General features: G+C 39.2%; 1 protein-coding gene across 4 annotated transcripts in view; it reads right to left on the bottom strand.

The window, feature by feature from the left end:
- Positions 1-27,022, bottom strand: part of iars1 (isoleucyl-tRNA synthetase 1) — a 186,242-nt gene that overhangs the window by 116,167 nt on the left and 43,053 nt on the right. For all 4 annotated transcript variants that reach the window (XM_043707895.2, XM_043707896.2, XM_043707897.2 and 1 more), the window contains 5 exons: positions 19,152-19,239; positions 18,116-18,176; positions 10,385-10,480; positions 6,206-6,328; positions 5,730-5,821 (listed from right to left, as the gene is read on the bottom strand). In XM_043707895.2, the coding sequence (XP_043563830.2) occupies positions 5,730-5,821; positions 6,206-6,328; positions 10,385-10,480; positions 18,116-18,176; positions 19,152-19,239 (460 nt within the window). The remainder of the gene's footprint in view (positions 1-5,729; positions 5,822-6,205; positions 6,329-10,384; positions 10,481-18,115; positions 18,177-19,151; positions 19,240-27,022) is intronic.

The raw sequence follows: 27,022 nt of genomic DNA, 5'->3' as shown, positions 1-27,022 counted from the left end.
TTTGTCCACCAAAAGGGTACATTAATAATTCATAGATTTATTTTACATGGTAAAAGCTCAAAACTAATTACATACATAACACCAATGCTCATACCACACAATATCATTCTGAAACTTCTTATCCACTTCATTAATCCTTCACTGGAATGACAAAATCATAACTCCATCTTTTCCCCCAGCAAAGTTAATAAGAATGAAAAAAATACAAGGGTCATTAGTAAGTCTCTTAGAAACATATATGCGAAACATATAAAAAGCACACTTAATATTTAAGTAGTATAATATAGTTGACTGAAGCAAAATGAAATCTGTACTGTTTTGCAGCTCAACAAAACAAAAACACATAGTGTTAGATTTAATGACCATTGCCTGCATGGTCATACAGTTATCTCTTCACCTATAATTGATGAATGGCAGCTTGCGGAGGAATTTATTTAGGTTCATTTTTGAACCTGACATGTTGCCATGTTCACAATAAGCTGGGTTCGAGGTTAATTTGGGACTGGCCCTTCTGAGGGATGTATGGGTACTTGTCAGGTTCCCAGGTTCACCTGTAATAATTTGGATTTTTAAAAAAAAACTCATCTTAAGGTTAGTGACCTCATGCAAATACCTTCAAGGAATGGATAGATTGCTAACATAATCATGAAATTTGAGCAAACCTAGCAAAGAACAGTCAATTTTAAACAGCATTCTTAAGTAATCCATCCATCAAGTTCCCTTATCAGCATATGCAAAAAATGCGCAACTCTTACATATGCAATATTCAAGCAACCCGCCAAATATGGTTAGAAACATATTTATTGTGTTTTGTGATGTATAACATTTTTGCCATCATTGCACATCCAAGAAATGAGTGAAACAAGATCCAAATTCATCCATTACGTTTGAAAATTCTTGGGTAGCTCCTAATTACTAAATAAACCTATAATGGAATATCATTCCAAACTGAATGCAACAGCTGAATATGTCCACAACTCAAAGCAGTTTTCTACAAGAGAAAGGATTTGAAATTCAGAATTGTGCACCTCAAGTCACAACAATATTGATCTGCTTAATTGATGTAGATGGGTTACGGTATTGACTCTAAAACTTATCAGATCCTTGATTTATCATTATCATGCCGCATATTCAAATTACTTTTTCAATAAGACCATAAAATGAAGGAGCAGAAGTCAGCCTTTTGGCCCATTGATTCAGCTGTGCCAATCAATAAAATCATGTCTAGTCTGATAATCCTCAACTCCATTTACCTTTCTTATCTTCATAATCCTCAATTCCCTTACTGATTAGAAATTAGTCCCTCAGCCTTGAATATATTTCAGAACCCAGCTTCAGCAGTCCTCTGCAATAAAGAACTCTACCACTTCACAACATTCAAAAAAAATCCTTCTAATGACTGCCTTCAATGGGCAACTTCTAACCTGACTTCTATGCCCTCTGGTTGCAGATTCTCCCACAAAGAGAAACAACTTCTCCACATATAATCTGTCAAGCCCTTATTTTATTTCCATATTCTATTTTCTCCTCCTATTATTTTTCAGTTATCAATTATTGGCTTTAAATTTTTCCCATCCTCTTTGCCACACTGTATTTTAATTTGATATGATCCTTGATCAACTTCCTTGGTCAACCATGCCAGTTTAGCCCCTTCCTAGAATTTTTCTTCCTCTTTGAGATATATCTTTGCTGCATATAAATTGTGAAGATGTTTCACATTGAGAAGAGGAGAGCACCAAAAGCAGTAATTTCAAGGTGAAAGACATGGACTGCATCACTTCATAAAATTTGGTGCTATTTTTAGTTTATTCACTCTTCTGTAGCACTGTATGAGAGAAGTGAAAAGCCAATGTCATCATTAGTGAAAACAGCATTGGAGGCTGGAGATAATTCTATTAAAAAGTCAGTCATTTGTCTAAAATATACAAGAATTGGTAAAGCAAAAATGACAAAGTTTAGATGAAGTATATGCAATGTTAGCCTTGACCAAAACACATCTATTCAAGTGATTCTGAGATGAAATGATGCTCGAGTCAATACTACTTAACAATCAATTTAATCAAATGTCACTGAAATTCAGTTATTACAATTTATCATGAAAATCTACTGGCAAACTTATGAGTAAAAGTAGTTTATGGTTCAATTTTTTCAAATTTCCCTTCCATTTCTTTCAGTATATGAGAATCATTTGCTCATGAGTTCTATATTTCAGAATACAAGGTGAAGACTAGAAAAGTATGCTAAAATGTAAAATGAAATTTCTCCACCCCAAGTCTCCCATTCAATTTTTTTTCCATTTTAGGTTTTTGTGCATTCAGTTTTTTTAAATAACTGAAGAACAAACCATCAATGTAAGGCACTTGCTCAATTCATCTCTGAAGCAATATAAAAAGTTATTTTCAAGAGCTTCCAGAGCAATCCCATTCGAGCTTACATAATGTCACTTCTCATATCGCATTAAAAGTTAAAAATGTTGGTGAAAAAACAAAGGAACTGCTTGCCAATATTAAATAAAAACCAGAAACAAATACTTAAATGACATATTAAAAGAATTCTTGGTACACTTACAGAATTGGAATGGAACAAACAAAACTTTCAATAACAATCTCCCATCAGTCAAAATGTCAAACTTGTGAAAAACAAAATGTGGAGATAGTCAAAAAGTCTGTCAATATTTGCGCAAAGAGAAACAAAGTGAACAAGTTTAAACTTGTCAAAGCTCATCCACTTGCACACATGGCCCAAGGTTTCACTTTGATGCATTTTCCTCACAAAGGGGCACAGAATTGGTGTGGTGCAGAATAAAGGCTATTAATAATAAAGGCCCACCATGTCTGCACTGGGTCTTTGAGTATTTTAAAACTGTACAATTTTCCTGCCTTTTTCCCATAATTCTGCACACTGTTAGTACTTAAATAATTATCCAGTACCTTCTTAAATACCTGAATTGAATTAATCTTCAGCATACTTCCAGGAAGTACATTTCATACCCTAGCTACTCTGAGAAAAAGTTTTTCTCGCGTTGCATTTGCTTCATATGTAAAAGTGTTTAAAACTGTGTCTTCTGGTTCCTAATCCATTTACAAGTAGATACAGTTTCTCCCTACAAATCTGCCCAGACCCCTTATGATTTTAAAAACTACCATTTTTCTCATGTCTTCCCTTCTCCAAGGTAAACAGTCTGAACTTCTCCAGTCTCCCTTCATAACTGCATATCTTATTCCTGGAACTATTCTCATCAACCTCTTCTGCCCTCTCTCCAGTGCATTTGCTATCCTTTCCATAGCATGTTGCCCAGAACTGTATACAATCCTCCAGAAACATCTAACCATTCTCTTATATAATTTCATCATAACCTCACTGCTCTCATACTCTATGACCCCTAATTAGGGACGAGGGAAGGGATGTCATATATATGGATTTTAGTAAGGCGTTTGATAAGGTTCCCCATGGTAGGCTGATGAAGAAGGTGAAGTTGCATGGGGTCCAGGGTGTTCAAGCTAGATGGATAGAGAGCTGGTTGGGCAACAGGAGACAGAAAGTAGTAGTGGAAGGGAGCTTCTCAAAATGGAGACCTGTGGCCAGTGGTGTCTCACAGGAATCCATGCTGGGCCCACTGTTGTTTGTGATATACATAAATGATTTGGAGGAAGGTGTAGGTTGCCTCATTAGCAAGTTTGCAGGCGACACTAAGATTGGTGGAGTTGCAGATGACACTAAGATTGGTGGAGTAGCAGATAGTGAAGGGGATCGTCAGACAGTACAGCAGAATATAGATAGATTGGAGAGTTGGGCAGAGAAATGGCAGATGGAGTTCAATCCAGACAAATGCAAGGTGATGTATTTTGGAAGATGCAATTTCACAGCCAACTATACAGTAAATGGAAAAGTACCCGGGAAAATTGATGTACAGAGAGATCTGGGTGTTCAGGTCCATTGTTCCCTAAAGGTGGCAACGTGGCCAGTAGAGTTGTCAAGTAAGCATATGGCATGCTTTTCGTCATCCGATGGGGTATTGAGTACCAGAGTTGACAGGTCATGTTACAAATACACAAGATTTTGGTGCGGCCACATTTAGAATACTGAATACAGTTTTGGTTGCCACATTACAAAAAGGATGCGGATGCTTTGGAACGGGTGCAGAGGAGGCTCACCAGTATGTTGCCTGGCATGAAGGGTGCTAGCTATGAAAAGAAGTTGAATAAATTCGGATTTTTCTCATTGGAAAGAGGGTGGTTGAGGGTGGACCTGATAGAGGCCTACAAAATCAGGAGAGGTACAGACAAGATGGAGAGCAAGAAAATTCTTCCCCAGAGTGAAGGACTAGTGACTAGGGGTCACTAGTTCAAAGTGAGAGGGGAAAAGTTTAGGGGAGATATACATGGCAAGTTCTTTACGCAGAGGGTGGTGGGTGCCTGGAATGTGTTGCCAGTGGAGGTGGTTGGGGCTGGAATGATAGCATCATTTCAGATGTATCTAGACAGATACATGAATGGGCAGGGTGCAAAGGAATACAGATTCTTAGAAAATAGATGGCAGATTTAGATAGAGGATATGGATCGGCGCATACTTGGAGGGCCACAAAGAGCCTATGCCTGCGCTGTTCTTTGTTCTTTATGAAGCCAAGGATATTGTATGCTTTATTACCATCCCTCTCTAATCATTAAAGTCATTTTAAATGACTTACGTAGATAAACACCCAGGTTTTTTCTGCTTCTACATGATTTACAATAGTACTCTTTGTTGTACACTGTTTCTCACACATATCCACAGTGAACTTGATCTGCCAAATATCTACCTATCCCACGAATATATTAATGACCCTTTGAAGGTCTACACTATTCTCCTCAGTTTACAATCCTCCCAAGTTGTGTCATCTACAAATTTTGAAAGTGTCTCCTGCTCACCAAGATGCATTTATTCATATCAGGATAAGCAAGGATCCCAATACTGACTCCAGTAGAAACCTGACAATAAAAAAAGTTCCTCCAGCCCTAAAAATATCCATTAACTATTCCTCTCTTTTTCCTATCCCTTCGCCAATTTTGCATCCAAGTTGCTACTGTCCCTTTCATTCCATATCACTTTCATCATAAATCTATTGTCTGGCACCATATGAAACATCTTTTGGAAGTCTACATACACCGCATTAACAGCCTTCCCCTAATTAACCTTCTGTATTACCTCAATTGCTGTAAGTGGAACCTTGCAGCAGCTGCACACATTCGCAGCTTAAAGGAAAAATTGCTTCAAATCCACCCCTATTAGTTTAAAGATATTTCTCTTTAACTGGTATCCTTTTATGTTTGCATGTTCTGTCCCTTTCTGTCATACTTGTGTCACAATTACGCTGCACTATGGTCTTTTTCTTTTAAATTTCTTAGTCTCCACTCCCAACTACAAGCTCGAGCAATTTGGTTTAAAGGCCTTGTCACAGTCCTAGTTATATGACATGAAAGGACACTTGGTTCACCAGTAATAATGCCAGTACCCCATGAGCAAAAAACTCATTTCTCCCATACCAGTACAGATGAAAAAGAGACTACATCGGGTCCTTAAGAAGTTAGGTTTTTCTTGAAAACCTAGCAAACCATTTTTTTGTGTTGATCAACGTATGTAATCAAAGAAATCTTAGACCTCTTTTTTTAATATAACTGCTGGCATGCAAAATTCTAAATCACTTTCTAATGACACTTATGAAGACAACTTTCATTTCCTACAGCACTTACCTCCAACAAAATGGATAATTGTGCTTGTAAGTCCCACTGTGTACCACTCGACCCTTATCTTTCAGGTATTTAAGGATATGCTTGTCTGCATCCTAAAAGGATAACATCAGACTTCAGACAACTGCAAAAACCGATTTTCACTATTTTATGTCAAATGTCAGAATGTAAAAGATTTTTTTCCAACAATAAATATCCAAATTTCTTGACCATAAACTTGAATAGAAAAAAAGCAATACTAGTTTTAAAAACTAATTATTTTAACAAATTTGTACATATTGAATTAAATGAAGTGAAAACAAACAATTTCAGAACTTGCAAATTAGAACATTTTGGTTTACGGTAATTAACTACAAATCTTTGCACAGTAATGTATCACTTTTACACAGCTAAACAGCAATACTATAAAAATGTTACATCCCCCTTATCTATTTAAATCATTCTTCCAAAACTGCAACATATAACAACCATCCACTAACCTTAACATACAATCCAGCAAAGTCCTTCACTTCAGCTGTGAAACAGCCAGATGCATCCACTGGACACACGGGTGTTGAATCTTTCTGGATTATGCCATAATCCACACACACGCGGAAATCATCCTACAGGACCAAATTGAATGAAGCCTCATGAGACATGGATTTTGGAGGAAAAGCAAAATGACAAAACTAGTGTACTCAAGAATACAGACAGCATTGTTTTGGCAGAGTAAATAACCAACTTTACTTCTCTGAAAAACTATTTTCCCTTTACATCTGGAATGCAATAAGAAATGCCTACAGTTGAAGGATCAGTGCTTGGAAAAATCCTAAAAATAATCAGATTTCAGAAAATCCTTTGTGGCGAAGCATCTATCGCAACATTCACCCCAACAGTAGTACTAGGAAAAGGCACATTTTTCAGGATTGGCAGTTAGGTTGGACAAAACTGTTTGAAGGTGTAATATTTTTTAAAATGTTTATATTTTTAAAGTCCAAGTCTATCCTACTATATCCACCGGTTTTTCTATGAAGAAAGGCCAAAAATATATGGGGACAGATTTTCCAAAGTGGGACATTTCACACAGATTGACACGCTTGTCTTTTTCATAACAAAATTAGACTGTGCTGCATTTCTGAGAGGATATATGCATCATGGCTTCTCCAAAAATGTGAAGTCATACTTCTGTTCTGACAGTTCTTTCATAATCCAGAAATGTCTTGCAAACTCTGCACAGCAGTCAGCTGCTATAATCTGAAACAAAAAGATCTGAAATCACTGACACCAGCTATCAAAGGTCCAGCATCACAGACAGCCACTTTGTTCTCAAATGTTGAGGACATAAGTGTGAGGTTAGGGCACCAGGAGAGTGTCAGTTCAATAGCTACTCAGGAGTTAGTCTATGTTTTTAACAGTCTCACATTTCCTGAATAACTGTTACATTTCATTGGAATCTTCCGAGTTCTCACATTTAAATGGGGACTTTCGGAGGGTTCCAGACATACAGGAATTGCCCAGTGGAATCTTCAATTTCAAGGCAATTCATTTGGAGTCCGCAGGGTCCCCAATAGTGTCCCCTTGAATTTTCTTCCTGATTGTACAAGCTTCCTTGACCTGTGCGCAGAACCTTGGAGCAGCTGTGCACATTCTCTAGCTTAGAGGGAATGTTGGTCCCATGTTGAATCCCATCCATGCTAGAATAATGACTGGCTACTGGAAAATCGAGGCCATTGCACTACAACAGGAAAAAATAACCTAAAAACATCATGTTTGGAAAACTAAAGCAAAAGGTCTTATACACTTTGAGGTTAACCTTAAAAGAGAATTTTTAATCATGGTTAAAACAATAAATTCAGGTAATACATCAAAATCAATTTTAACTTTGTATTCCATGAAATGTGAAAACAACCTGTTGCAGTTTTTACAGGTAAAGTTCAAATCATATTCAAAATTGTCAAAAATGCACGTATTTCTACATGATGAGCAATTTACCAAAAGCCATTCTTACATTGTTTTCTTGGAAAATTCACATATTTTATTAAATACTGCCAAAATTAAAAAGATTTAGACAACAGGTACATTATCCATACATCCATCGTAACAGTGAAACTATTCTGCTCTAAACAGAAAATGAAACAAAAAATTCATTAATAACCGTTGGTTGCTATTCATCCTGGTTGTCTCTTCTTTTAGTAGCTATTTCATACTAGCTTTACCTATTCAATTGACATATTATTTTTAGGCAGAATCTGTTTTCTGGATGGTCCATCCCAGAGTCTCTTTTGTCCCCTCAAGCTAGTGGCTGGTGCTGTGATTCACCAGCATAGGTAGACAAATGGGAGGCTAAAAGAACACAGCAAGCCAGGCAGCATCAGAAGAAGAAGAAGTCAAAGTTTCAGGAGTAGCCCTTCTTCAGCACCTTTCTTACAGCCAAAACGTCGACGTCACCACCACCTGATGATGCCTGGCTTGCTCTGTTCTTCCAGCTGCCTTGGATTCCTGCATTTGCAATTTTTTGTCTCATTCACCAGCAGAGAGCCATCCTCCATCTGTATGCCTAGGGTTTTCAAAAGTGCAGCAGTCTTAATAACCATGCAACCAATGGATCAACATTCAAATCCTCAAATTGCACTCTCACATCAATTCAAGAGACGCAAACCACTGACATTTGCTTAACCCAAGCTGAGTTTCAAACTCTACATCGAGCCCATTCAGAAGTCCACTCTTTTACCCACCAGAGAAGCAACGCCTACCTCTCCTTCTACTACATCAATGAATATTTTTCCTGGTCTCAATTAGTGCTCACAAACTCCAAACTTATTGAGAACCAAAGCACATGTTCCATGGCCCAAACAAAAACAGTTGCTACATTGCCAAGTTCCACTTCAATACTTGTCTCACTGAATGAGTAAAATTCACATATGAAGCTTTCAGTTCTGAAAAAGGACCATGAGCCTGACACTTTAAAACTGTTTCTCCCCATAGATGCAGCCTGAACTGCTGAGTACCTCCAGCATTTTTTTATTTTTAGCTGTAAAAAGATCTAGTCTTCATTTAAAAATCAGTCTCCAGCCTTACTTCACCCTAAGTAGACTCCTGCTTCATCCCTGTGTTCATTTTAAAATCTATTTTGACACCAAATTGCTATTTATTCTTTGCTCTGTTATCCTTCAGCAATTTGAAGGCTATTTCACAGTCCATAAGATATTCTAACAGCCACACTTCATTTCATGGACTTGCTCTTCTCCATCGGGTCAGAGAATCATACAATCCCTACAGTGCAGAAGCAGGCTATTTGGCCCATCAAGTCCACACTGACCCTCTGAACAGAATTCCACCCAGACCCACTCCCCTCATCCTATCCCTGTAACCCCACATTTCTCAGGTCTAATCCACCTAATCTGCATATCCCTTCGTGTTATGGGCAATTTAGTATGGCCAATCCACCCAACTTGCACATCTTTGTAATGCGGCAGGAAACAGGAGGACGTGGAGGAAACTTACACAGACACAGGGAGAATGTACAAACTCCACACATACTCCTTACCTCTTTGCTCCCCATTAACCTTTCTCACTCAAGTTCAATACTCAATGATTAACAGTGCAGGTTACAGCAGAATCAAAAGTTATGCACTGTATCCTACAACATCAAACATTCAATACAATTGTCAAGGAAACAACTGAAAACCAATGATTATAGTAACTTGTTATTCAAAAGTGATCGCAATTTGGACATCTGAAAAACTGTTCTAAATAAATGTGGAAGTAATTTTATTTCCACTAGATCCCATCATTGTTAAGGCCTATTTCAAGTGCAGAAACAAGAAAAATAACTCTATTCCAACTCAAAAGAAAACACCCCATCTTTAAGGTCAATCTTCCCCAATTAATCATTCATGTTGGTGTGAATTTCACTGAAATATCAACATTATATATCCCAAGAACACAAAAGGATGCACAATTCACAATAGCTGAAGTACATATAGATTTACACCAGTCTTAAAAATAAAACAGGACCATTAAGTAATCTATCCAAAATTTTAAAAGTTGATATTTTAAAAATCCAAAGGCATGACATTTCATACTCAAGAACCAAATGTCAGGTATTTTCAATGACATAATTCAAAACAATTACAAAGAAATAAAAATGTGGTGGAGATTTTATTTTATCTGTCAATGTTATCTTTCCAAAATTCCATAAATTCAGGGCTCCATATTTAGATACCCTGACATCAACACCAAGATTCAACATGTAACTCAACTTAAAATGCCAACAGGAACTCAACTAGATAAGCATGCAAATGGAAAAGCACAAGCTGACAAAACCACATAAATGCCATATTAGTCATAAATATTACATTTACATTCCAGTGCCAATACTTTATCAACATTCATGATTGGAAAAGATGTCAAATCCTGCTGCTGCCAATAACAAATGGCACGGTGGAATTGGAAAGAGCATATGTAGATCTGTGCCACTTAGAAAAAGCAACATAAATGTCTTCACCTCCCCAGCTAAGGACAATTGATCATGTGAACACAAACGATGCATTTCCATGCATATTTTAGCGTGGTATACCCTGATAGAGATGGTAAGGAAGAAGAACTGTACCATAAACAAGAGCAGTACAATTATTCCTAACTAACCATCTCATTTTAATGAAGAAAATTGTACTTACTGCACCAAAGTATGGTGCCTGATGTACAACACCTGTACCCTCTTCCTCTTTAACATAGTTGTCCACAAGAACAGTGAAGGCTCCGGTTTCTTTGCACTGAAAGACAGCATTATTACTGAGATCATCTATATATTCTGTATAGAATTCATAAAGTATAAAATTAACCAATTCTCTTTGCAATAAAATTATGATTACAGATAATTAAGGCAGCTCACAGTCATTAAATTTTGCAAAATACAGCAAAAACAACTTTACAATTAATTATGTTAATTATTTTCATTTGTTGTTTGGTTTCTAATAGCCGGTATGAGTTTAGCATTCGTTGACTAACAATTTATTCTGTACTGAGTTTGGACTTGAAAAGCAAATTAACAGGCAAATTAACTCTGCTCTTCCTCCACAGATGCAGCCAGACCTGCTGAAATTTTCCAGCAATTTTGTTTTTTATACACACAGAAAAACTTGCCTTTACAATTTTACTAAAATTACATATAAATGTACAAACGTTAACTTAACTAGCACCTTATGAACTCACACCCTTGCTAAACCAGCAAAAGTTAGAAACCTCAAAGTCTGGAAGTTTACTGTATTATCGCGATCTATACAATGTCTTATTACTCAGTGGAGGTGGTGAGTGAGAAGACTGTCTGCCACTAAGCTTCATTTAAGTCCAAGTTATATTAATATTTAAGTGATTTATGCTGTAAATAAAGTATAATAGTGATGTGTACACATCGCATTACATTTCTATTAGTGTGTGCTTTTACATTGATTATGTGGACCTTTTGATCAACTCGCACATTCCTCGTCCAATAACAAGTTTGTTGTAATTCTGTATCAGTTATGAAGTTCAATTATATTTGTAGGAAACATATCTAAAAAAAATTAACAGATACATTTAGCAATTTGGAGATTGATCCTTTGAGTTGTTGAATGAACACAGTACTAAACAAGAACTACATGCAAAAGTCAATGTCCAAGAATCTGTGCATAATTTGATTTATGGAGGATCACACTATACATCAACAAGTTGACACCACATAAGTTATTCTAATTCCATTCTAATTTTAGTGATAAATGTGCATCTTCATGACTTTCTTCATACTCATTCATGAGATGCGGCCATTCACTGGCCAGACCAGCATTTTGGCAGTTAAAAGTCAACTACATGACTGCAGGTGTGCTCAGTCACAATGATATTGAATAGTGAAGGAGATCTGAAGAGCTGAATAGCCTTCTCCTATTCCTTTTTCTGTGAGTCACAGATAGTCCAGATTGGGTAAGGATGGCAAATTTCCTTCCCTAATATGCATCAGTGAGCCAGTGAGTTTTTAATGATGGTCACCAGTGGTTACATGATCGCCATTAGACTAGCTTTTAATGGAATTCAAATTTCACCATGTGGGATTCAAACATATGCCCCCAGAACATTGGTCAGGGCCTCTGCATTGCGAGTTGAGTGACGTGACCATTATGTCAACATGCCCCCAAAGTGATGGGAGGACCGTTTTGAAATTCTTCATCACTGAAACAATCTAGTGACATATCCCTGAGGCAGAGTTTTTACAGAATGGAACAGGGCCATTTGGCCTCTTGGTCATCAAACATCAATCTGTTCTAATCCTATTTTCCAGCATTTGACCCATAGCGTTCAATGGTATGGCATTTCAAGTGCTCATCCCATTTAGTCATGGGATATGATGAAATGGCCAAGGTACTGAAAGTGGAGGACACAAATAACATGCCAGTAATTAACAAAGAGACGAAGGTAGATGAGGACCTGGGAACAATCATTATTACGGAGGAGGTAGTGTTGGACAAGATAATGAAGCTAAGGATAGACAAGCCTCCTGGCCTTGATGGAATACATCTCAGGGTACTAAAAGAGATGGTGGGAGAAATATCGTGCACTTGCGGTACTTTTTGAAAATTCACTGGACTCTGGGGCAGTTCCAACAGATTGGAAAACAGCAAATGTGATGCCACTGTTGAAAAAGGGTGGTACACAAAAGATAGGGAACTTCTGTAGTGGAGAAGATGCTTGAGTCTATTATCAGGGAAGGAATAGCAAGGCATCTACAGAGGAACCTCGATTATCTGAATATCAATTATCCAAAAATCGGATTATCTGAAGGAGATCTCAAAGTCCCGATAGAAACATTACATCAAAGATGTGTTTCCAGCAGTGATCGCGTCAAATCAAATGACTGACCTCCTGCCCTCTCTCTCTCTCCCCCCACACTTTCCCTGGAGTTCTACAGAGGCGTGTACCCTAACCCCCACCACTCCCCCTTCCCCAGATAATCTCTCGAACATTGTCCTGTACAGGGCAAAAGTGGAAGCTGTCAAAAGTTGCAGTAAAAAGTTATGTGCACGCATTGTTTGGAGACTTACCCCAAAAAGGCAGCTCCAACAGCAACAGCCTTGTTGTTGGCGTACAGTCCGGCTGCCCTGGAGAGGGGTTGTGGGGTGAATAGAAGCCCACATAGTGGGGTGGGCAGAGAGCAGTGCTGGACTGGGTTGGAGGAGGGAGCGGAGGGCAGTGTTGGACTGGGTTGGGGGCGCAGAGGTCGGTGTTGGACGGGTTGGGGTAGGAGGTGGGATTGGATGGGGTTAGGGCACGGTTGGACGGGGTTGGGGGGCAAGGGGCGGGGTTTGATGGGGTCCTCGAGGTGAGGGCAGGCGGGGGTGCGGTGTTGGACAGGATTCTGGGGGCAGGGGCTCGTGTGTTTTGTGCTGGGGGAGGCAGCAGGCATTGTTATAAGGTGTTTGTGGGGCAGGCGGCGGCAGGGGTGGTGTTTGGGGCAGGGTCTCGTGTGCGGTGTGCTGCTGCAGTCTCCTGAACGGGGAACAGACTTTAAAAACTTCAAGCCACAGAGGAAAGGCATTTAATCGATTATCCGAACGAAATAGTGTCCATCCCGTTCGTATAATCGAGGTTCCCCTGTAGATAGAAATTGTCCTCTTGGGCAGACGCAGCATGGGTTCATGAAGGGCAGGTCATGTTTAACTGATCTTTTGGAATTCTAAGTTAAAAATCGCACAACGCCAGGTTATAGTCCAACAGGTTTAATTGGAAGCACACTAGCTTTCGGAGCGATGCTCCTTCATCAGGTGATAGTGGAGGGCTCAATCCTAACATAGAATTTATAGCAAAAATTTACAGTGTGATGCAACTGAAATTATACATTGAAAATTGATTGTCTGTTAAGCCATTTATCTGTTAGAATACAGTGATAGTTTCACTTCTTTCATGTGTAAATCACAAAGCCTTTTTTTTTTAAAAGTTGCATTCTCGGGTTAGCTGTTAACAATGGTGATAGCTAGACAATATTTTGAAGGTGTTAGCACCCTGTGTTCTCTGTCTTTGCCATGATGTTTAGATTGATTCTAATCTAAAAGGTGAGATAACGAAGTTTTACATCTAAACATCATGGTGGGCGGCACGGTGGCACAGTGGTTAGCACTGCTGCCTCACAGCGCCAGAGACCCGGGTTCAATTCCCGGCTCAGGCGACTGACTGTGTGGAGTTTGCACGTTCTCCCCGTGTCTGCATGGGTTTCCTCCGGGTGCTCCGGTTTCCTCCCACATCACAAAGATGTGCAGGTCAGGTGAATTGGCCATGCTAAATTGCCCGTAGTGTTAGGTAAGGGGTAAATGTAGGGGTATGGGTGGGTTGTGCTTCGGCGGGTCGGTGTGGACTTGTTGTAATGTAATCTGTAAAAATCATGGCATAGACAGAGAACACAGGGGGCCAACACCTTCAACATATTGTCTAGCTATCACCATTGTTAACAGCTAACCCGAGAATGCAACGTTTTAAAACAAAGGTTTTGTGATTTACAAATGAAAGTGAAACTATCACTGTATTCTAACAGATAAAAGGCCTAACAGACAATCAACTTTTCAATGTTTAATTTATAATTTCAGTTACATCACACTGCAAATTTTTGCTATAAATTCTGTGTTACGATCGAGCCCTCCACTATCACCTGATGAAGGAGCATCGCTCCGAAAGCTAGTGTGCTTCCAATTAAACCTGTTGGACTATAACCTGGTGTTGTGTGATTTTTAACTTTGGAATTCTATGAAGACATTATGAACAAAGTGGACAACAGGGACCCAGTAGATGTGGTGTACCTAGGTTTCCAAAAGGCCGTCAACAAAGTGCCATACAGGAGGCTGCTACATAAGATAAAGATGAATGGCATTATGGATAAAGTATTAGCATGGAGAGAGGATTGGTTGACTAACAGGAAGCAAAGAGTGGGGATAAATGAGTGCTTTTCTGGTCAGCAATCAGTGACTTGCGGTGTGCCTCAGGATCAGTATTGAGACCACGATTATTCACAATTTATACAGGTGATTTGGCAACAGACCACTTGTAATATGTCAAAGTTTGTAGATAACACTAGATGAGTGGCAGAGCAAAGTGTGCAGACGATTGTGAAACTTTGCAGAGGAACAGAGATACTTTAAGTGAGTGGGCAAAGGTCTTGGCAGTTGGAATACAATGTTAATAAATGCGAAGTCATCCATTTTGGTAGAAGTAACAGAAAGAAGGACTATTACTTGAATGGTAAAAAATTGTAGCATGCTGCTGTGCAGAGGGACCTTGGTGCCATTATGCATGAATCACAGAAGGTTGGTCTGCAGGTACAACAAGTAATTAAGAAGGCAAACAGAATTTTGCCCTTCATTGCTGAATGGATTGAGTTTAAAAGCAGGAAGGTTATGTTGCAGCTGTATCGGTTGCTGGTGAAGTCACACCTGGAGTACTGCTTGCAGTTTTGGTCTCTTTACTTGAGAAAGCTTGTACTGGCACTACAGGGGGTGCAGAGGCAGCTTACTGGGTTGATTCCGGAGTTGAGGGGGTTGGGTTATGAGGAGAGACTGAGTAGGCTGGGATTACATTCTTTGGAATTTAGAAGAATGAGTTGGGGGTGGGGGGGAAGACTTATAGAAGCATATGAAATTATGAAGGGAATTGATAAGATAGACATAGAGAGGACGTTTCTACTAGGAGGTGAAACTGAGACAAGAGGGAATATCCTCAAAATTAGGGGGAGCTGATTTAAGACTGAATTGAGAAGGAACTTCTTGATACAGAGGGTTGTGAATCTATGGAATTCCCTGCCCAGTGAAGTAATTGATTCTACTTCAGTAGAAGCTTTTAAACCTAAATAGATTTTTTTTTCCAACAATAAAGGAATTGAGGGTTACAGTGAGAGGGTGAGTAAGTGGAGCTGAGGCCACGTAAAGATCAGTCATGTTCATATTGAATGGCGGATCAGGCTCGAAGGGACAGGTGGTCTACTCCTAGTTCTTATGTTCTTTTCTGCTCTTTGGAAAACAACTCCAGCACATCTAGTCTCTCTTCATTGCTGAATCACTCCTACCCAGGCAACATTCTGATGAGTCTCCTCTCCAGCGCAATCCTCTCATCCAAAAATAAATTCATGACACCTCTCTAGATTCTTTAGCTTAGGAAATCTGTCATCCTTACCTGATGTGATCCATCATGACTCCAAACCCTTGATAATGTAGTAACTTAAATTCCCACTGAAATTCCTGAGCAAGCCACTCAGTCTAAGATCTATAAAGTCAACAGAAAGCAATGAAATGGGACAGACCACCAATATCGACTGAGGGATCAGAAATAACAATAGCACACAGCCCTACTATGCCTGCAAAGTCCCCCTTATCATCATCTGGGAACTCATGCCAAAACTAGGAGCTAAGCAACAGCCTGAGTTACAGGAGCCACAATAACCAAACCATAATTTTCAGACACCACTATTGTCATGCCGAGGTATGTGCCGCCTCTCTGGCAAGACAAACCCCCATCAGAGGCACAGCATATGCAGTTGGGAGGAAGTTGTCTTGGATTCCTCAGTATTAACAACAGACCTCATGACATCTTGAAATAGCAGGTCAAACACAATTAAGGAAAGCTTTCGCTAAATGCTACTTATAATGTACCCTCTACCCTCATTCATCATTGGAGGGTGGCGAGAGCACAAAATGTAATTTCCATCAACAAGAATGGTGCAGTTGCACCCAATGCCCAAGTGAGCAAAAAAAAGGTACAATCCTATTTGTCCTCATCCTAATAAATCTATCTTCTTATCTCAGATACATTCACGACTGTATCAGAACTGACCCACATAGTCCTTGTGGAGATGAAGCCCCATATTCACAATGAGGATACTCTCCATCATATTTGTGTAGGATTACAAATGTGCCAAAGGAGATACCTTCAGAAAATATCGATAAAATCAAAAAACTATGCGTCCATGAGGTGCTGTGGGTCATGCACAATTGTGTATTCAACCACAATTTGCAACGAATGATTCAGCATATCCACCACATTACCATCACCATCAAGCCAGTGCAAGAACTCTGGTTCAATGAAGAAAGCAGGACGACATGCCAAGTGCAAAACCAACATACCAAAAAATGAAGTATCAAACCCAGTGATTTTGCATCAGGACTACTTGCATGCAGACAGCAAAATCAATGGACAGAACTATGTGAATCCCATAAATGAGTATGGCATAAAGCAGCCCGATAAAAACTGCAGTCAATGGGAACCAGGTGAATCTTTCCAATGTTGGAATCATACTTTTCATAATGGAAGATGTTTGCGATAATCGGAAATAAATCACAGTTCTGAGAAAAACTGCAAGAATAACAGAGGGTAGTGTCCTAGGACCATTTTCATTAAGAGATCAAAAGTGGGAATGATTGCAGATGTCTGACAAATCTCAGCACAACAGATAGGTCTTCAGATACAGAAGCAGTTGATGCCCAGATGTAGCAACATCCAACTTTGGGCTGACATGTGGCAATGATCATCTCTAACAAGTGACAATATAATCATCACCAAATCCTCCACTGTCAACATCCTGGGGATTACCATTGATCAGAAATTGAACTGGACCACAAAAGCAGGTCAGATCCAAGGAATTCTGCAACAAGTAACTCACATTCTGAATCCCAAAAGCTTCTCCTCCAATGCAGGAACATGATGGAATACTTTCCACTTGCCTGGATGGCTGCACTGCAACACTCAAAAAGCCCAATGACATCTAGGACAAAGCAGCCTCCTTGATTGCCAACTCATACAGCACTTGCAACATTCACTCCATTCATGACCAACATACAATAACAGAGGTGTGCACCATTTACAAGATTACTTTACAGCTTCCAAACCTATGACCTCTACCACCTAGAAGGACAAGGACAGTAGATGCACCAACTACCATTGCATGCAGGTTCCCCTCCAAGCAACACACCATTCTGCTTTAAAACGATAGTGACACTGAAAGAATGACAGTGAGTTAAAATCCTGGAACTTCTTTCTGATCAACACGATAGTTGTACCTATCCATCCATGAACTCAGCAGTTCAAGAAAGCAGCTCATCATCTCCTTTTCAATGAATCCTGGCCGAGCCAGCAAAAGTTACACACCATGAATGAATTTTTAAAACTCCTATGATTAATATCTGTACACTGTCAATTATTCCTCTCAACTTGTGGTTTAGGTCATGGCATTTAATTCATTTGGCTGTAATTTGGTCAGGCAAATGTGATTTTTTGTTTGGAAATAGTCCACTACTGATGCTGAATATGCAATCTATAACTTTACTGACAAAGGTAGTTCACGTACTGTGCGTTGTTCAATACTCACCACGGACAGTAAGAGCAGTTGGTAGTAACCATCTTACCTTTGAGAAATAATCAAACAATGGTCTGTATTTCTTGCCTTTGAGAGCAGCACCCTTGAACCTTCATTTAAAAAAAATAATTTAACTGATGATAGAATTATGTTCTTAGCTTGAACATAATAGGAGCTTTCTAGATCAGATAATAAAATAAATCCTAGTTATCACATCTAGATGGATCTATGGACAGATTTGAAATCTATGACCTCTCCTTATAAACATAATTCCAAGACAATATTGGGTTTTGTTTCCAATAACATTGCCAAAACCTAAATTAGGTCACTTCTTAAAACTTCTATATTCCCCAGATAATTGGGAGTCATAACTTTCCCAATATCTCCATCTACCTGAAGTCATTCATTCCTGATCAACCTCTTGCAAACCCTTTCTAAAGTTTTTACATAGGAAAAGGGGTAGACCATCTAGCTCCTTGAGCCTGTTCCAACAGTTCTCTTCTCTGAACATTCTCTGAATGTTTTCCATAAATCTATGAGAGCCAGAGACAACATGAAATTTATCGTGAATGAAAGGCGGATAGTAGAGATGAGAATGGAAAACAAACATAAAAGCTTTCTGGAATTAGTATTTTTGTATGCAACCACATGATAATCACAGTTGTTTCACAATTAGATTAGATTAGATTCCCTACAGTGTGGAAACAGGCCCTTTAGCTCAACCAGTCCACACCGACCCTCCGAAGAGTAACCCACCCAGACCCATTTCCCTTTGACATTATGGGCAATTTAGCATGGCCAATTCACCTAACCTGCACATCTTTGTGGGAAGAAACCGGAGCGCCTGGAGGAAACCCACGCAGACACGGGGAGAATGTGCAAACTCCACACAGATAATTGCCCAAGGCTGGAATCAAATCTGGGACCCTGGTGCTGTGAGGCAGCAGTGCTAACCACTGAGCCACCGGTTACTGTTTTCTATACAATAAAACACAATATTAAACTATCAATTTCAGAGCTTGTTTGGAGTAAAGTGGCAAATCCTTGAATATATTACAGACGCATCTACATTACCACACACTAACCTATCAAGAACAGCATATTCACTGTCAGATTTAAACAGTGCTTCCAGCCTGGCTTCCATAATGATGTATACGTTTCCAGTGGAGTTTTCTGCAAATACAGAAAAAAATTAAATCAGTAAGACATTTAACAAAACATTAATATATGCATTGCAATTGGAGTAACTTAATTTTAAAGCAAGACAAGAATCATAACTATTAATTAGTTAGAGCACACATTAAGATTTTTTTCAATAGTATGCCATAAAATTTGTTAGAAAAAGTTACATATTAATTTCTCACAAATAGATGCTTTCTTTTGCCAGTATTATGAGATCTCAGAGACTGCAGATAAGCAAAAATATAAAGCATTCATTGTCCAACTTGCGTCCGATTCAGAAAGGATTGCACTGTTACTTAAATTACTACAAAACTGTGTTATGCCAGCAATACTTTATAAGAAGCAAATCATGAAGTGCCCTAATCACAATTTTGTTTTCCACAAACTACTCCTCTATTGCACTATCATTAAACCTAAAAAGGATAAAGCAACAATCTGTAAGCCATTTTAGCACAGCAAGAACAACACATAAATTGATTTTAAATGCCCAGAAGCTGAGCTGTTTTATGTTCGCAGTTGAACAACACAAGTGTAAATCTATAATCTGCAAGTGCTGTGATCTGTATTTTTGTTTATCACATACTATTCGGGTCAGCCAAAGAAATCCTGATAAAAATGAAAGAGGGTTTGCTTTTCAAACGACTTCCAGTTTCAGCTCTCAAAGTCATAATATGCACATTTCGAAACGATATAGCATGCCTCTTTTAGATCATCAGGTCCTATCATAGTAAAAAGATTGAATATCTTTGTTTTAAAACAACGTATGTTGCTATTTAAATGCCCTGGTTAAAAGTACAATGGTGCATAACTGGAGAATGAATTGTCGTTTAATTCTGTGAAGCGGTCAGTCAATTGAATCAATCACTAATCCAGTTATTTCAGGAATCATCACGAGGCACCACAGCTGTGAGGCAGTAAGTGTTAAACATATCAATTTGCACCCCTCTTCCCCTATTCTTTAAAAAATGCAGAAACCGTACTGAAATGAAATTCCAGAATTCTGGCAGAACTCTGGCCCTTTGCCCAAATGGCTACTACCCACATACAAGCCTACTAACAACTGTCCACAGGCTATTTATAGAATTTTCCACATCGGAATATAAAATAAATATCCCCATTTTACAGCAGAAGTCAACAACATCCCCGTATTTTTTCAAGGTTGGAAAGTTTTCCTACCTCAACTACCCTCCCAAGTAGTGTATATGAGGTCATAAAGGGAGATAGGAGAGAAGCAACAGCTTTGGAATCTGCTTCCAAGGTTTCTGTCAAACTAGGACGTACTTAATGAAGGTTAAAGAAGAAATGAAGTACGAGACATCTGAATCAAAAGAAGGTGGTCAACACGGCTGGAGTGGTTTACAAAATCAGAATGAAGCAAGACCCATAGGATTCATAAGAGTCATAGAGATGTACAGCATGGAAACAGACACTTCAGTCCAACTCGTCCATGCTGAACAGACATCCTAAACAAATCTAGTCCCATTTGCCAATACTTGGTCCATATCTCTCTAAACCCTTCTTATTTGCATAACCCTCCAAATGCCTATTAACTGCTGTAATTGTACCAGCCTCCACCACTTCCTCTGGCAGATCATTCCATACATGCATCACCCTTTGTGTGGAAAAAGTTGTCCCTTAGGTCTCTTTTATATCTTTCTCTTCTCACTGCAAACCTGTGCCCTCTAGTTCTGGACTCTCCCCACCCCAGGGAAAAGATCTTGTTTATCCATGCCCCTCATGATTTTATAAACCTCTAAAATGTCACCCCTCAGCCTCCGATGCTCCAGGGTAAACAGCCTCAGCCTATTCAGCCTCTCCCTTTAGCTCAAACCCTCCAACCCTAGCAACATCCGTGTAAATCTTTGAACCCTTTCAAGTTTCACAACATCCTTCTGATAGGAAGGAAACCAGAAGGAAACCAGCAATATTCCAAAAGTGGCCTAACCAACGTCCTGTACAGCCACAACATAACCTTCCAATTCCTGTACTCAATGTTCTGACCAACAAACAAAAGCATACCATATGCCTTCTTTACTATCCTATCTTCAAATTTACTTTCAAGCAACTACGAATCTGCACTCCAAGGTCTCTTTGTTCAGTAACACTCCCTAGGATCTTACCAATAAGTGTACACGTCCCACTCTGATTTGCATTTCCAAAATGCAGCACCTTGCATTTATCCAAATTAAATTTCATCTGCCACTCCTCAGCCCAATGGTCCATCTGATCAAGTTTTTGTTATACTCTGAGATAACCTTCTTTGCTGTCCACTACACCTCCAATTTTGGTGTCATCTGCAAACTTACTAACCATACCTCCTAAGTTCACATCCAAACCATTTATATGGTTTGGATGTGAACATTTATATGACAAAAAGTAGTGGACCCAGCACCAAGCCTTGTGGCACACCACTGGTAACAGGTCTCCAGACTGAAAGCAACCCTCCACTACCACCCTCTGTCTTCAACTTCAAGCCAGTTCTGTATCCAAATGACTAGTTTTCCTTGTATCGCTGGAGATCTGACCTTGCTAACCAGTCTCCCATGAGGAACCTTGTCAAACGCCTTCCAGAAGTCCACATAGATCACATCTACCATTCTGCCCTCATCAATCCTCTTTATTACTTCTATGAAAAACTCAATCAAGTTCATGAGGCAAGATTTCCCACGCAAAAAGCCACGCTGACTGCCCCTAATCAGTCCTTGCCTCAGCATCTTTTGAGAAGATATGCAGCTCAAGTTGAGGTTCTGGATGTAAGTTTGCTTGCTGAGCTGAAAGGTTCGTTTTCAGACATTTCGTCACCATACTAGGTAACATCATGGGTAGTGGAGCTGAAATGCGCATCAGCCATGATTGAATGGCGGAGTGGACTCGATGGGCCGAATGGCCTTACTTCCACTCCTATGTCTTATGGGTAAGCCTCCAGTGAAGCACTAGCGTTATGACCCGCTTTCTATTTACCTATTTAAGTTTCCTTGGGTTGGTGATGACATTTCCTGTTCTATTTCTCAGGGGGTGGTAAATGGTGTCCAAGTTGATGTGTTTGTTCATAGTATTTGTTACAGTTCCAAACAAACAGACAAAACTTGTCCAGAAACCCTCGCCACTCACTCCTACATCAAAGGCATCTCAGAAATGACTGCCACACTAGTGAGACCTCTTGGCACCATGGTAGTCCACAAACCCACCAACACACTAAAACAGCAGCTAATGAATTTAAAAGACTCTATACAGACAACAAGCAAAACGAACATCATTTACAAGATACCTTGCAAGATCTATAACAAACACTTAATTGGACAGATAGGCTGAAAATTAGCCACCAGGATACATGAACATCAACTAGCCACAAAAAGACATCACTAGTATCCTTACATACAAATGAATAAGGACACTACTTCGACTTGGACAACACATCCATCTTAGGACAAGCCAGAGACGTGCACAAGAATTCCTAGAAGCATGGCATTCCAATCGGAACTCTATCAATAAACATATCGACTTGGACCCCATTTGCCACCCTTTCAGAAAAAAACTTGGAAATGACACCACCAACCTAAAGAAACCTAAACACACAAATAGAAAGCGGGTCATAACACCAGTGCTTCACCAGAGGCTCACCAATGATGTTATCTAGTATGGAGACGAAACTTCTGATACTGAACCTTCCAGCTCAGCAAGCAAACTTACAACCAGTCCTTGCCTTTCCAAATACATGTAAATCCTGTCCCTCAGGATTCCCTCCAACAACTTGCCCACCAATGTCAGGCTCACTGGTCTATAGTTCCCTGGCTTGTCCTTACCACCTTTCTTAAACTGTGGCACATTAGCCAAACTCCAGTCTTCTGGCACCTCACCTGTGAATATCAATGATACAAATATCTCAGTAAGAGGCCCAGCAATCACTTCCCCAGCTTCCCATAGACATCTAGGATACACGTGATCAGGTCCTAAGGATGTATCCATTTTTATAGGTTTCAAGACATCCAGCACTTCCTCCTCTGTAATATGGACATTTTTCAAGATGTCACCATCTATTTCCCCACATTCTATATCTTCCATGTCCTTCTCCACAGTAAACACTGATGCAAAATACTCGTTTAGTATATCCCCAATCTCCTGCAGCTCCACACATAGGCTACCTTGCTGATCTTTGAGGGGTCCTATTCTCTCCCTCGTTAACCTTTTGTCCTTAATTTATTTATAAAATCCCTTTGGATTCTCCTTAACTCCTTTTTGCCCTCCTGATTTCTCTCTGAATACTCCTACTGCCTTTACACTCCGGTAAGGATTCATTTAATCTCTCCTGTCTATACTTGGCATATGCTTCCTTCTTTTTCTTAACCAAACCCTCAATTTCTCTCATCATCCAGCTTTCTCTACACCTACCAGCCTTTCCTTTCACCCTAACAGGAATATACTGTCTCTGGACTCTTGTCATCTAATTTCCGAAGGCTTCCCATTTTCCAGCCATCCCTTTACCTGCAAACATCTACCCCAATCAGCTTTTGAAAGTTCTTGCCTGAAACTGTCAAAATTAGTCTTCCTCCAATTTAAAACTTCAACTTTTAGATTTGGTCTATCTTTTTCTGTCTAAAATAACCCACTCTACTCACTACTGTAGACTTACATTAAGGTTGCATGTTAAAAAAATTATGCACTTATCTGTTTCTGTGCTATGAGCTCTCCCGCACAGGTTCCTCCAAGGTTAGCTGTGAATTTTGCTGTTTATTCATTTTTCCTCGATGCACTCTGATATCCAGAGATATATGAACTCAAACAGTGAAGGCAGTAACTGTGCAGATTTGCTGCTATGTCAGTTAGCAGCGTAGGTTTCTTTCTCTCTCTCCCTCACTGACCATGTGGTCGCTGCCTTTTGTCTGTCTTTATCCTTTTAAAAGTGTTGTTGCTTTGAGCTTTTTTTTTCCCCCAAAGTTCCAAAACAATGCAACAGCATATAAAACAGTAATTGCTGCTCCTGGAATTCGAGGAAATAACCTTGAACACCTAAAATTCCTCAAAAAAGGAGTAACTCTTACAGCCACAATTTTTCTTTTGCTTTTTAAATCAGAGATGATGAGAAAATTTCCAGGTAATTTTTAAGTTTTAACAGTTTCACTGAGTCTTGTTTTTGCAAATAATTGCTCTGCTTTAGAGATCATATGTAATGTTTTAAAATTGACTGTATCCAAAATATTGAATTAGAGAATTAATTTTCTAAGCTTTCCAAATTTCATCAGTATGTGCAGGATCTGTTTTCCAGTTTTCTCTATTTTAATTAAAACATGCCTTTGTAGCATGATCAAAACTGAACAAAGTATCTAAGCTGTGATTAATGTAAAACATTTAAGCTCAATGAATTTTCGTATAATTCTTTGATAACAAATTGCAGATGGCAACGAAACAGACTACAGACAGGAGATGGAAGACCTGGAAAATGGTGCACTGAGAACAACCTAGCTCTCAATGCCGGCAAAACCAAGGAACTCATTATTGACTTTCAACGGGATGTTACTCATGCCCCCCTACACATTAACAGCACAGAAGTGGTCCGAGTGGAGAGTGTCAAGCTCCTGGGAGTGATCATTCACAACAAGCTTTCCTGGACTCTTCATGTGGACTGGTTACAAAGGCCCAACAATGTCATTTCTTCCTTAGGCAGCTGAGGAAATTTGGCATGACAGCGAATATCCTTGCCAACTTTTATAGGTGCGCCATCGAAAGCATTCTGTCTGTATGGCAAGATCGGAGACGGTTACAGAGTGTGGTGAACTCGGCCAGGACAATCACCCTGGCAATGTTTTTCTACAACCTACACCATTGGGGAGAAGGTACAGAAGCCTGAGCACATGCACCAGCCAGTTTTGTAACGTTTCTACCCTACTGTTGTTCGGATACTGAATGGACTCACAAACTCTTAACATTTGCCTGCACCTGCTGTTTACCTATTATTTACTTATCTATGTGACTTAGCTCTCTGATCTGCCTGTATTGCTTGCAAGACAAAGCTTTTCACTGTGCCTCGGTACATGTGACAATAAATTCAATTCAATTCAGCATTGCTGTGTCTTTCCAATAAAATTGATATTACTGAAATTAGTTTGACATTTATTCCATCTCACTTTTTAAGTGAGTAAATATGAAAATGCACTACATAACATCTTGATTTCACAACTATTCTAAATCATTCTTCTTTATGTTTATAACTTTATTTTGTTTTCAGCAAATTCAAGCAATTAAAATTTAGTTTGGTCATGTAAATTTAAACAATACAAGTCCGAGTATCAATAAGGTTTCATTCAATAATTCCCTGAAATACTAAAATAAATTTTTCAGCACATTTCACCTGCCTTGCAGGCCATGTTGAAAACTTAATCCTAACAGTTGTTTATGTTCCATTCTGGAACTATGGTAGCCAATAAGTTTTTTGAAGTTTTTCAGAAGATCATCAATACTGGCCACATCTACTCCATATTCTGAGTAAAATGAGTGAGAATTTTTAAACTGGAGATTTGTGAGAGAAATTACAGGGGAAATGAAGAGCCAGTTGGGTGGATTAGAAGAACAGAAGTGAAAGGTCAACTGGAGGATAAGAACAGTCAAATTATAGATGTGCTGAAGCTTTCAGATGATGGAAGGTGAGAGGCCACCCAGGAAAACAACAGAATAATCCTCAGTACTGAATAGTTCCAGTAGCGGATTCGCTGGGTCAGGGGCAGAGGGCAATGGTGCAACAGGAGGACAGTTTGTCTTTCTGATGGAGTGGATATGAAGTTGGAAATAGTTCAATGCCCACGAAGACAACAAAAGTGGTAACATTTTAAAAGAAAAACAAGGTGTTATACGGTGCTTTTCATGATCATCGAAGGACTCAAAGCACTTTCTAACAAATGAAATACCAACTGAAGGATTGAAATACCAACTGTTGTAAAGTAGGAAACAAGCATTTCATAGTTCGATTAAACAGGGCTAGCATGACCTAATGTAGATGAAATCATGCCTGGTGAATTTGCTAGAATTCTTTGCAGAGGTAACAAGCAGGATAAAGAAGCAACAGTAGATGCTGAATTTTAGAAGACATTTAGACAGTTGCCCCATACCTGATATCAGGCTAGTGAACCTTCTCTGGACTGCCTCTAGTGCCAAACTATCTTACTTTAAATAAGGAGTTCAAAACCATTTACAGTATTTCATTTGCATATTACTTAATGAGAAGAGTTCAGTGGCGAGGCTAGAATACTTGCAATACATCAAGGACTGCCTAATTAATACAAGACAGAGAGTTAGGATGAGGGGGCATTTTCAAGTTGGCAATCTGTAACTGAGCGAGGGATCACTGCTGGGGCCACAATTATTTACAATATACATTGATGACTTGGATGAGGAAACTAAATGTTCTCTCACCAAGTTTGTGAATAGAGGAGCTGAATATTATTAAAAGAAATATTCAGAAAACTACAGACAAAGTGATTAATTAAACATTTACAAAGTTGACTCCTTGTGCATAATTCAGAAAAGCCAACATCTCAGTTCAATGGAATGTTGGTCTTATTTCAAAGGGAATGGAATATAAATGGGAGGATGTTTTGCTAAAATTATACACGATACTAGTCAGACCGCAGATGAAATACTGTAAATGGTTTTGAACTCCTTATTTAAGGTAAGATAGTTTGGTGCTAGAGGCAGTCCAGAGAAGGTTCACTACCATGATATCAGGTACGGGGCAACTGTCTAACAAGGAGAGGTTCAGGAGACTGAGCCTGTACTCATTGGA

The sequence above is a fragment of the Chiloscyllium plagiosum genome, unplaced genomic scaffold, assembly GCF_037043375.1.
Source record: "Chiloscyllium plagiosum isolate Xiang-an unplaced genomic scaffold, Cpla_swu_hap1 HiC_scaffold_14, whole genome shotgun sequence".
NCBI classification, from domain to species: Eukaryota; Metazoa; Chordata; class Chondrichthyes; order Orectolobiformes; family Hemiscylliidae; genus Chiloscyllium; species Chiloscyllium plagiosum.
This window is presented reverse-complemented; position numbering and strand designations above follow the sequence as displayed.